The sequence below is a fragment of the Portunus trituberculatus genome, chromosome 41 (assembly GCF_017591435.1).
Source record: "Portunus trituberculatus isolate SZX2019 chromosome 41, ASM1759143v1, whole genome shotgun sequence".
Taxonomy (NCBI): domain Eukaryota; kingdom Metazoa; phylum Arthropoda; class Malacostraca; order Decapoda; family Portunidae; genus Portunus; species Portunus trituberculatus.
This window is the reverse complement of record NC_059295.1, coordinates 435,369-448,839: the sequence shown is the minus strand read 5'-3', so window position 1 is coordinate 448,839 and position 13,471 is coordinate 435,369. Positions and strand designations below refer to the sequence as shown.

At 40.6% G+C, this 13,471-nt stretch overlaps 1 protein-coding gene across 1 annotated transcript in view; it reads left to right on the top strand.

Moving 5' to 3' along the window:
- Window positions 1-1,930: 1,930 nt before the first annotated feature.
- The window catches only part of LOC123517154 (cAMP-dependent protein kinase type I regulatory subunit-like), a 240,909-nt gene continuing 229,368 nt past the window's right edge, over window positions 1,931-13,471 (top strand). The window contains exon 1 of the mRNA XM_045277122.1: window positions 1,931-2,123. Within this exon, the coding sequence (XP_045133057.1) occupies window positions 1,959-2,123 (165 nt within the window). The 5' untranslated portion in view covers window positions 1,931-1,958. The remainder of the gene's footprint in view (window positions 2,124-13,471) is intronic.

The window sequence follows — 13,471 nt, the reverse complement described above, 5'->3', positions numbered from 1 at the left end:
AGGAAGAGAGGAAGTGCAGGTGAGAGAGCAGTCATGGAAATGGCAGTGAAAATTACTGGGGGAATGATAAACATAAACGAAGAAGTAATTAATGAGGTGAGAGTAATCAAAAGCCTAAATGATATGAAAATAAAAGAGACAGCAGTCCTAGATAAGCTTTTGAAATTTTCGTTAAATGTAATGGATATTGTCAGAAACGTACAAAGTAGCATTAGTGATCAGTTGGAGCTTTGTTGCCATAGGGGCAGTAGTAGTAGTCTTCACTATGCACGTGTCTCCCAGAGCTGTGCTTACACCTACGGGAGACACACTGCATCACAAGACAGGGTGGCAATGAGGCTCAGATTAGGTTACAAATACTTTTGGAAAGTCAGTGCTTCTCCTGGTGTGTGCTGTGTGTTGCACCAAGGGGACACTCTGCGTCTCTATATCATGGAATGTCCTCTCATTGCTAAATTTAGGCCACAAGGTCAGCATGACTTGTACAGCCTCATTGACCATCTCCTAGACTCTGCCACCCTCAGGGATATACTCAGGGAATATCCTCAGTTTGTTCCCAGACTGTAGGATGTCTTAGGCAATAAGGTGTGCAATATGTGTATTTATTTATTGAAATACTTGTATTCTTGTTGTGTATACTGTCCAGAGTTATTTCTGTGATACTTTAACCTTAAGTCTTTGCCCAGGGGGTGGGTGGCAAGGCCCACCCTTCTCCTTTGTTGTAATTATTTATTAATTCAACAATAAATGTATCAATCAATCAGTGGCAACGCTACTCAACAATAACAAAACGCAACGCTTGCCGCTTCTGCAGCCAGCCGTCGTCTCCACCTATCTGGAGAGATTTGTGGAGGACGCTCGAGTTGGTATGGCGCTCTAGTTGATGTGTGGTCGACTTGTTTAGGTAACAATCATTTTGGGGTTCTAAATGTTCTCTTTTTCTTTACCAACTCCAACATCATCATCTCTATGATTGGTTTCTCCAGTCGCAAAACAAGACCGAGATGTTGGTCTTGTTCAGTCGATTTGCGACCTTGTTTATGTTGTGACGTCACGGAGAAAGGTTGAAAATGTGGTGTCCAAATGTAGAGAAGATGTTGGAGTTTGTAAGGGAAAAAGAGCACATCTGGGACCCCAAAAATGAAAAAAAAAAAAAAAAAAAAAAATCTAACGCAAATCAACGTCCGACGAGGTCGCTGCCACTCTAGGAATTAAGACATTTGTTGTATAGCTGTTTGTTATGTTCACTTCCCGCCAACCAGCCGATATTTCCCAGTCGCTATGTGTGAACGTGTTCCGACTTGAAGGGGTCAGTCGATACTTCTAGCGACTTGCGATCTCAGTCGCATATTGACACGTGTGAACCCACCTTATAGTTTCTATTTCTATCAGTGGGAAGAAAAGGACGAAAAAGGATATAATATAATCTATAACTGCTAATGGAACTCAAGAATACGTGTGCACAATTCATGAGATCCCGCGCAGCTTGATTTATAATAAAGCCTTTTTTTTTTTTTTTCTAAGGGCATCACAGTCAAGTGTTTACATGTTTCGGTACGATGGGTCTGGGTCAGGCTGTGTATAAGTAATGAGTCTAGTCTGAATAATGCGGGTCATGATAAGTTTTAAAGATGCCTCCTAAGACTTCCGCTGAATCCTCTTACACTATAAAGTCTGTGAGGATGAGGAATCAGATGTGTTCCTTGAATATCTATTGGAACCAAAATTTTAGGACAAAGGCATGTCGTCTGCAGTGCTGATATGGTATCGGCAATAAACCATCGGATGAAAATTGTAATAGATTCCAAGAGAGAGAGAGAGGCTCGGCTAACCTGTAGTCTTGCAGTCAGTTACGGGATGCTCTTTTAACAACATTTTCTTGAGTAGGAGAGTTTGAATGCTCAGGAGATGTGTTCTTGTGTCATCTATAGATTTTCATCAGTCGTTGCTGAGTGAAGATGGCGGCGAACCTTGAAGAAGAGCAATCTCTGCGAGAGTGTGAGACATACGTGCAACGCCATAATATCCAACAAATTTTAAAGGATGCCATCGTGAGCCTTTGTGTCAGCAGACCAGAAAACCCCATCGCTTTCCTCCGAGACTACTTTCATAAGCTGGACAGGGTGAGGACACGGGACTTATTTTCTACTTCCACCTCTCATCTTATAGCAGAACGGTGTTTTTAATGTCATTAGTTCAGTTATTAGTCATGTATCTCACGCGTAAGTCATGAAAGTCACCTATGGTATGTTATTTCTTATACTGAGACATTGAACTGTTGGTGTTGGTTTAGGGACCTTACCTTGCCACCGTCTACCAGTTTGATAGTTACCTGAGTAGGTATTGTTAGTAATGAATTACATGCTTCGTATTAAAACAGGTAAATTTATATTTACCTATAAGTATCATTATGTACGTCATTGTTGGAAAATACTTCCTTACCTCCCCAGATGTTTATTGATCTATTTATTTCTAATGTATCGGGTGAAAAGGCTATTTGATAGTGTAATAACTTGCCTAATAATCACAATAAAATGCACAACTCGTTGCTAACCAGTGGAAGGGCTGTCAATGTAAATTAATCCTCAGATTATCTGTCTACCTGTACATGGTGGAAGGAGGCAGTGGCTCACACACACACACACACACACACACACACACACACACATGACAGCCGTAGGCCATGTTGACAAATCTTAATGACATATGTTAGGTATTGTATCAAACTAGTTAAGCTGGAGTTCAAGTTCAAATGTTAATTAAATATGCAAGGTAACACTACTAAACAAAGTAATATAATTCTTCATGAGTAATAGAATAGATAGTAAAATGGAAGGTGTCACAATTTTATTTCAGTAACTGTCACAAAACATTATTCTATTATTTATATTTGTTTTCTTTTTAATTTTCAAATCAGTTTACTGAAAGACAAAGGCTGAGACAAATTAAGATTTTTTTTCTATTTATTTCTTTGTTATTAATCCTTTCCCTGCAATAAGCAATAATTCTTTATGCTAAAAACAATTGGAAAGGTTCTTTTTAACTCCAGCACTTTACTTTTTTACTTTTTTCTTCCAGACCTTCACAAAACTCATTGTATACATATGATACAATAGTAAAAAAAAAGTGGCAGCAAAATACCTTCAACCCTCAACCCTCAACAAACTTGGAGAGCTGTCAGAATGCAGGGTTTTTGGTTGGGGTGAAACAAAATTAGTAGTTTTTAGAAAATTGCCAGAATTGCCTAAAGCACAGCAAATATGTGACCAGAATAAGTTAAAATGCACCCATATGCATCAGGAAAGCAAATTCTGCAATAACAATAGCACAGACAATCTAGTGAAAATTTCATGCTAGAAAAATATCACTACCATGCTTTACATAATTAAGCTAAAGTAAACCGAAACTAACCTAACTTAACCTAAACCTAACCTGATAATTTACTCTCCTGAAATTACTCGTTTTTGTCTCACCGCACCTGAAAAGCACACATTCCCACAGGTCTGCAAGCTTGATGGAGACAAAGGATTGGTGATATTTTGCTGCCAATTCATACTATTATTATATGTATACAATGGATTTTGTGAAGATCTGGAAAAAAGTAGTCAAAAAATAAGGTGCATGAAATATGTTGAACATTTACTAAAACAATGTATGAACTCTGCTTAAGCACCTATAAGAAAGAAAGGAATTAGATGAAATGATTTTGCACTTTCTAACCAATGTAATGTTTAGAGGTGGCTATAGCACAAAAAGAAATGATTCTGAGTGGTTAGTTATGAAAAAATCTGTCAAATAACAGTGAAAAAGTTATGAAGTTAGAAACTAAATTTCATGAAATATGGGAATATATAAAAATAACATTCTATGATTTCAGGTCCATAGTGTACACCACTTAAACAAAAACTTTTCCTAAGGACACTAACTTGATCTAACCTCAACTAGTAATACATACATTAATAGGAAATGAAACATGCAGGGTGTAGTTGGTTGATCTAATCCTCCTTAAATGATACCGGCACCATCAGTTGCAGAGCCCGTGATTGATTTTGGCAGAAAACTGCGCAGTCTTAAGAAACACCCAAGTTTTCTTCATGGAATTGCACAATGAAATCCTAGTAAAGTTTGCTTCCATTAGACACTTTTTTTTTTTTTTTATTTTATGTTACGGCCTATAGCACCTGTAGGTATACTTGAAGAGTATGTATGGGAAGTGCTGTTCAGCTTCCATCCATTAGTGGTGCAGGCAGTTTTCTTTATAATAGTATATATACCCATATTAGGGCCCATATCACCATCCAGGTGCATCTTTGATGTAACCACCTAGAACCTGGATATCGTGCTGACATATAGATAACTTTAAACCACTCAACAAGTGACAAAGTTTCAAGGCGGTATGTGATGGGATTTGATCCTACACATGGACGTCTGGCCGATCCCATGCTCACCACTTTATCCACTACGCACTGCCTCCCTTTGTTGCCATTTGACACTTGAGTATCTGAGTACCATGGCCATCATGTATATGTGTAGTGATTAGTAAAAAATTATTGATATGTTAGCTGAAAGTAAGTGACGCTCTTTGACAACCTAATGTTATTGGAAAAAGAGCTCTCATTGGCTAAACAAAAGAGGTAAAGTTTTGTAGTGTTCAATGCTTCAAAAAACTTCCATATCTGAAATCAACATACTAACATATGCAATGACTGAGATAGTAGTTGAGAATTTGCTGGACAAAAGAAATCCAAGGCCTATTGCATTTTACATTTTTTATATGTAAAAGGGAAAAAAATGGCCAAGAGCAACATAAAACAAAAAAAAAAAAAAATAAAAAGGCCCACTAAGTTGCCAGTTCCCTTGTGGGGTCTGAGAGAGTTAGCAAATAAATAGGGATAAATGTCTTGAAACCTCCCTTTTAAATGAAGTCAAGTCATAGGAAGTTAGAAATACAGAAGCAGATATGAAGTTCCAAAGTTTACTTGAGAAAAGTGTGAATGATTAAGAGTACTGGTTAACTCTTGCATTAGAGAGTTGTAACGAGTAGGGATGAGAGGAAGAAGAAAACCTTGTGCAGCGAAACCACAGGAGGAAGGGAGCCATGCAGTTAGCAAGATCAGAAGAGCAGTTAGCGTAAAATTAATAGTAGAACATAGCGAAGAGATGCAATATTCTGGTAGTGAGAAAGAGGCTAAAGACAGTCAGTTAGAGTAGAGGAATTGATAAGACGGAAAGCTTTTTGGTTACACCCTATCTAATAAAATTGTGTAAGTGGAACCAAACCATACATGTGAAGGGTATTCCATATATGGGCAGATGAGGCCCTTGTGCAGAATTAGCAGTTTAGGGGGTTGAGAAGAACTGGCAGAGATACCTCAGAATGCCTAACTTCATAGAAGCTGTTTTAGCAAGAATGAAGATGGAAGTTTCCAGATTAGTTTATAAGTAAAGTACAGACTAAAGGATATTCAATGAAGAAGAGAAGGACACTTGAGTGTCATTGAAGAAGAGGGGAAAGTTGTCTGGAAGATTGTATCGAGTTGAAGAGAAAATGAGTTTTTTGAAGCATTGAACACTGCAAAGTTTTCTCTGCCCCAATCAGAAATCTTGACAGATAAGAAGTCAGGCATTTTGTGGCATTCCTGCATTTGCTAATTTCGTGAAGGATTGGTTGTCTCTGAAAATACGTGGAAAAATGTAGGGTTGTATTTTCTACGTAGGACTGGATAGGGTAAGAAGTTTGGTTCTGATCATCATTAATAGATAGATAATAGGAAGAGAGTGGGTGACAGGACAAAACCATGAGGAACACTGCTGTTAATAGATCTATAGTAAAACTAAATTGTACTGGGTGTTGTTTGCCATTCTGCCAATTTCCAGTCAAAACATTTAGCTTATACTACTCATTGTTCTTTAATCATGGTATTATCAACAAATGGTATTCTGAGAACATTCTGACTATTTCATTAAATAGTAGGTGATACAAATAAGTGTTATATACCAAATGAAATTAAGGTATTTCATGGACATGTATGACGATGTGGCATATCAGGATGGGCGATGTTGCCACTTGACCTGAGGCGGGATTGGGGGAAAGGAGGGGAGTCAGGTCACCACACAGGTGCAAATCGACTCATTTCTCTCTGGTTGCCATGATGGAAGGAGAGCCTGACGCTTCCCCGTCTGACTGTGTACTGACAAACCAAGGAGTTTGTCTACAGAATTAATAGATACTTCTTAAAGGAAAAAGCTTGCAAGGATCACTTTTACCCACAAATCAAGTGAGGAAGAGGACAGCAGATGCAGCTGGTATATCTGAAGCCACGGTGAAGAGGATTTGTCCTAGTGCAAAGTAGATATGCACCACAGCACCATAACATTATCAGCGTTTGTTTTCCCCTCTCATTATATTACACTGGGTATCACGAGATTACATAATAGTAAATATTAGGTAAAATATCAGCCTTATTTTCTCTTTTGTAACCAGCACCTTTACTATATAATCTTTTTTTTTTTTTTTTTTTTTTTTTACGTTAAGGCCTATAGCGCCTGTAGGCACACTTGAAGAATGTATGGGAAGTGCTGTTCAGCTTCCGCCCATTAGTGGCGCAGGCAATTTTATTTATAGTGGTACCCGTATTAGGGCCCATATCACCGGCTGAAGCTCATCATGGGTGTAACCACCTAGAACCTGGGTATCATGGTGACATGTAAGTAACTGTAAACCACTTGACAAAGGGCAACGTGTTTAAGGCTGTACGTGGTGGGATTCGAACCTACATGTGGACGTCTGCCCGATCCCACGCTCACCACCTTATCCACTATGCCACCGCCTCCCTATCTACCTATGATATCTTTGTCTTGTCTCCCATCCCACTTTTTTTTTTTTTTTTTTTTAGCGAAGTCATGCATTAAACCTTATGTTCTGGTGATTAAACTATTTTCCAATATCCCATGACGGGTAAAAATGGTAAACCTAAAAATTGTCAGAAGACTGTTTGAATACTAATAATTATTTTCTCTTTGTTTCTCTGAATACAATGATGTACTTTCTTGCTCGATGTGACCTATGAAAGTTTAGTTATTGCCTTATCAAGGATTCCTCCTCCACCTGCTGTGTGATTCGTCAAGCAGAAACAGCTCGGTGAGCGATGACACCGCGCAAACACACTCTCTCTCTCTCTCTCTCTCTCTCTCTCTCTCTCTCTCTCTCTCTCTCTCTCTCTCTCTCTCTCTCTCTCTCTCTCTCTCTCTCTCTCTCTCTTCCAATGAGAGAGAGAGAGAGATATTCTTTCACCCTTTTCATATCAAGTTTCAAGCAAATAACATGTAGGTATCATCTCTCTCTCTCTCTCTCTCTCTCTCTCTCTCTCTCTCTCTCTCTCTCTCTCTCTCTCTCTCTCTCTCACACACACACACACACACACACACACACACACACACACACACACACACACACACACACACACACACACACAGTGTTTAGAGCGCTGGCTTCACAAGCCAGAGGACCGGGGTTCGATTCCTCGGCCGGGTGGAGATATTTGGGTGTGTCTCCTTTCACGTGTAGCCCCTGTTCACCTAGCAGTGAGTAGGTACGGGATGTAAATCGAGGAGTTGTGACCTTGTTGTCCCAGTGTGTGGTGTGTGCCTGGTCTCAGGCCTATCCGAAGATTGGAAATAATGAGCTCTGAGCTCGTTCTGTAGGGTAACGTTTGGCTGTCTCGTCAGAGACTGCAGTAGATCAAACAGTGAAACACACACACACACACACACACCGTGTAGTGTAGTGGTTAGTACGCTCGACTCACAATCGAGAGGCCCGGGTTCGAGTCCCGGTAAGCGCGAGGCAAATGGGCAAGCCTCATTTAATGTGTGGCCCCTGCTTACCTAGCAGCAAATAGGTACGGGATGTAACTCAAGAGGTTGTGGCCTCGCTTTCCCGGTGTGTGTTGTGTGTTGATGTGGTCTCAGTCCTACCCGAAGATCGGTCTATGAGCTCTGAGCTCGCTCTGTAATGGGGAAAACTAGCTGGGTGACCAGCAGGTGACCGAGGTGAGGTGAATTACACACACACACACACACACACACACACACACACACACACACACACACACACACACACCCTAGATCGTCTTCCCAGAACACAAGAGGCACGCCTGCATCTCTGTGAGCCACTCTGGGTTCTCAATACAATGTTTGGAGTCTGTTCTCCATCACCACTATCTCTGTCTTCTCTCTGTTCTGAGAAAACAGGTGGATCCTCTGAATCATTTTCCGAGTCTTCACTACTGCTGTCTTCGCTTTCTTCAGTTTCTTCCTCATAATCACTGTCACTGTAGTCAGGCTCAAAAACACTGCTAAATAAGAATTATCTGTCTTGTTCCATAGTGAGTTATGAACTGAGACATCCCTTCGCTTTTATCAGGGTGCTTTCGACACGGCGGGTCGCTGGGGTTGCCAAGTGTTTCCCTCAGAATGGGAGAATAGCTTCGTTACCCCTAAATATACAGAGCTAGTGGCAACACTACGGGTGGAAAAAGAAGCCAGATACTTCCACTTCGCCATCTGACTCGAGAAACCATGCTTGGAGCTCAAACATGAGGCGCGAAAATTCTTGATTACGGGAACGATCACCGTCGCTACGGACGCACTGATGCAATCGTGCATATACAATCGCTGGAACATAAGGGTTAAATTGAATAAAGAACAGTTATTCCATTTTTCTTCAAGTAATGAGACATATGGCAGCGTCGCTTGGATTATCTGCCTCGCCCTGTGGGTCGGTACAATTTAGTTTTACTATAGAATAAGAAGAATGGTGGTCTACCACTGCAGCAACAGAATGGTCAGAGAAGAAATTTCAGTTAAAGTTGCAGAGAGAGAGAAGGATAGAAACCGTAGGAGGATAGTTTTGTGATCAAAGCTTTGTGCCAGACTCTCAAAAGTTTTTGATATATTTAAAGCAGCATGAAAACTTTCACCAAAATCTCTAAAAGAGGATGACCAAGATTCAGTAAGGAAAGCCAGATCACCAGTGGAATGACGACAGGAACCATACTGGCAATTATATAGAAGATTGTGAAGTTACAGATGTAAATTTAAGAATCTTCCTTTTGAAGATGGATTCAGAAACTTTAGACAAGCAAGAGATTAAAGCGATAGGGTGGTAGTTTGAGGATTTAGAATGATCACCCTTTTTAGGAACAGGCTGAATATAGGTAAACTTCCAGTAAGAAGGAAAGATGGAAGTCGATAGACAGGGTTGGAATAGTTTGGCTAGGCTAGTTGCAAGCATGGAAGCACAGTTTTTGAGAGTGATAGGAAGACCCCATCAGGTCCACAAGCCTTCCGAGGGTTTAGGCTTGTTAGAACATGGAAAACATCATTTCAAAGAATTTTAATTGAAGGCATGAAATTGTGACAGGGAGGAGGAGAGGGAGGAAGAAGCTCAGAATCATCCTAGGTAGAGTTATTAGCAAAGGTTTCAGAAAAGAGTTCAACTTTAGAGACAGATGTGATGGCAGTGGTGCCGTCAGTATGAAATAAAGGAGGGAAAGATGGAGAAATAAAGTTATTGGAGGTGTGTTTGGCTGGATGCCACAAGTTTCAAATGGAGTTAGATTTTAAAAGATTTTGACATTTTCTTTTAATGAAGGATTATATGGCAAGTTGAAGAACAGACTTAGTATGATTGCAAATATGCACAGTGTGCCCTACATAATATGTAAGCTGTGTTATTGCAAGGAACATAGACATTATAAAGAATAACCAAAAGTGGAATCTAGATCCATAGGTATGTCAGAATGGCTATTGCAACTCTTGTCACTTGATGGGAATAGGAACCAAGCAAAGGGCACAAACTTTTTTATTTTTGGCATTGATTAGTTTCTGTCTTATATGGTGGTACTTCCCGATAATGGACTTCATAGTAATGGATTTTGCCCAACAATGGACTGGTCAGATACTAAAAAATTTTTTTAGGACCGTAATAGCAGTTTTTTATCTACAAATCCAGAGTTCCCGCATGGCCACATGGATGAATACATATATAAGATAATAAAGCCAAAAAAGGCCAGTGTTTATCGACGCCTGCATGCCAGATACTATTGTAACTAATATTGTTTGTCGACGATTTACAAAACTTCAAATAGGTGGAGAGCAGCAAGTGCTTGCCTGTGGGGGTCACTGGAATGACACTAATGGTGAATTGGGGTTCCAGGCTGGTTAGACCCATGGCCTGCCATTGTGAGTTGCTAGTTATGCATTTCTGTTTGAATGTTCTTGGGCAAGTGAAGATAATGACACTGCCACACTGAGAGAGAGAGAGAGAGAGAGAGAGAGAGAGAGAGAGAGAGAGAGAGAGTTGGGGTTGATGAAAGTGCTGATGACAAACAAAAACAAACAAAAACTGCCCAATGACTGGAGTTTTGCCTTCATTTACCAGTCTTTGGAGGTCTACAATTTCATTTATTTCACATAATACATCTACCTTCTATTATAGGCAATGAATGCATTGTCTCCTTGTGTCTGTCAGTGACTAAAGATCAAGCCCCCCTTGACTTGACCCAAGTCCTGCTTCAGGTATGTGACCACCTACAGATCCACATCCATTACAACAAATTTTGCTTATGACTAGCTCAGGAAATAGGCTACTTGGGAGTCAACATTCGGATTCCTCTTTTGAAGATTTTCCTGACGCAGACTCAGGTGGACAATCTTCTCTCTCATCTACAAGCTTCCATGGATTCATGATTCCTGACCACCAAAGAGTGGTTAATGCTACAAGGTCACATGGCTTCCCTCATTCACTGGGTTCCAGGGGCTCATTTACACATGTGGAGTGTGCAGTTTCGACTTCGCTCTGAATGGTCCAGCTCATCGCAAGGCAACTTGATCCAGATCAACTGGACTCCTGACAACCTGGCGGATCTACAGTGGTGGACGATGGAATCCAATCTTCTCACCAGCAGGGATCTCCTGGCCTTGGTGCCTGATTTTTTGCTGTACACAGGTCCCTCCACTCAAGGTTGGGGCTCCTCCCTCTTGCATTACACTGCAGGCAGACTATGGTCCGAAGACGAAGTAGCTCTTCACATCAGTGTTGTGGAACTACGAGCAGTTCAGCTCACTCTACTGCACTTTCAACACATCCCCCAGGGCAAGACGGTGGGAGTATACGTATTTAGGCAACATTATGGCTTTGGCATATATCTTTCACCTTGGAGGCATTCGTTCTTTGACACTCAACAACAAAAAGCACAGTGGATGTTGCGTTGGGTAGAGGACAGCTATTGTTTTCGGGTCTCAATTCATCAGTGGGTCTCGCAACGTGGTAGTGGATCCCCTCAGCTGGAAGTGTGACATATCATTTCCATGGATTGGACTCTTCACCACGATGGGGGATGCCTCTCATGGATCTATTCTCCACCGGCCAGATCTTCAGGCTCCCTGCATTCGTCTCTCTGTTCCCAGATCCCATGGCCATCGCAGTGGATGCCTTTCTCTTCCCTTGGGATTACATGGATCTATATGCCTTTTCACCATTGCTGGCGATCAGGCAGCTTCTCTTCAAGCTCCGGTCATCACGGGGGACATCCATCATCCTCATTGCACTGTTCTGGCCATGCAAGGAATGTTTCCTGGATCTGCTACTGGCAACCGTTGACACCACCTGCCTTCTGGTGTGGACAGACATTGTTTGGCAGTCTCACTTCCATCACTTCCATGCCAGTCTCCTTGCGCTTCGGCTGACCGCATGGGAACTGTCCAGCAACTCCCTTGTTATCAAGGCTATTCCTGAAGAGTTGCTAAGTTCCTGGCGGGATCTTGACGGCGTTCAACCATTGTGAACTACCAGCATAAGTGGAAGTGTTACTGCCTGTGGTGTCGATTGGAGGGACACACTGCTTTGACACCCTTCAGCCAAAAATTTGTTGACATCCTTCTCCACTTGCATCAGGACTCATCTTTCACTCAGCAGTGAAAGGATACAAGGATATGTTTAACAGTGTAGGTTTTGACCTCTCTTCTGAACCATTCATGCCTGTGGTCAGAGGGTATGCAGACCAATGCACACAGTGCTCCCATTGAATGCGGGCATTGTCTTACGGTGCCATTGTAAAATGCAATAGGCCTTGGATTTCTTTTGTCCAGCAAATTCTCAACCACTATCTCAGTCATTGCATATGTTAGTATGTTGATTTCAGATATGGAAGTTTTTTGAAGCATTGAACACTACAAAACTTTACCTCTTTTGTTTAGCCAATGAGAGCTCTTTTTCCAATAACATTAGGTTGTCAAAGAGCGTCACTTACTTTCAGCTAACATGTCAATAATTTTTTACTAATCACTACACATATACATGATGGCCATGGTACTCAGATACTCAAGTGTCAAACGGCAACGAAGGGAGGCAGTGCGTAGTGGATAAAGTGGTGAGCATGGGATCGGCCAGACGTCCATGTGTAGGATCAAATCCCATCACGTACCGCCTTGAAATTTTGTCACTTGTTGAGTGGTTTAAAGTTATCTATATGTCAGCACGATATCCAGGTTCTAGGTGGTTACATCAAAGATGCACCTGGATGGTGATATGGGCCCTAATATGGGTATATATACTATTATAAAGAAAACTGCCTGCACCACTAAGGGATGGAATCTGAACAGCACTTCCCATACATACTCTTCAAGTATACCTACAGGTGCTATTGGCCGTAACATAAAATTAAAAGAAAAAAAAATTGTCTAATGGAAGCAAACTTTACTAGGATTTCATTGTGCAATTCCATGAAGAAAACTTGGGTGTTTCTTAAGACTGCACAGTTTTCTGCCAAAATCAATCACGGGCTCTGCAACTGATGGTGCTGGTATCATTTAAGGAGGATTAGATCAACCAACTACACCCTGCATGTTTCATTTCCTATTAATGTATGTATTACTAGTTGAGGTTAGATCAAGTTAGTGTCCTTAGGAAAAGTTTTTGTTTAAGTGGTGTACACTATGGACCTGAAATCATAGTATGTTATTTTTATATATTCCTATATTTCATGAAATTTAGTTTCTAACTTCATAACTTTTTCACTGTTATTTGACAGATTTTTTCATAACTAACCACTCAGAAACATTTCTTTTTGTGTTACAGCCATCTCTAAACATTACATTGGTTAGAAAGTGTAAAATCATTTCATCTAATTATTTCTTTCTTATAGGTGCTTAAACAGAGTTTATACATTGTTTTAGTAAATGTTCAACATATTTCATGCACCTTATTTTTTGACTACTTTTTTCCAGATCTTCATAAAATCCATTGTATACATATAATAATAGTATGAATTGGCAGCAAAATATCACCAATCCTTTATCTCCATCAAGCTTGCGGACCTGTGGGAATGTGTGCTTTTCAGGGGCAGTGAGGCAAAAATGAGTAATTTCAGGAGAGTAAATTATCAGGTTAGGTTTAGGTTAAGTTAGG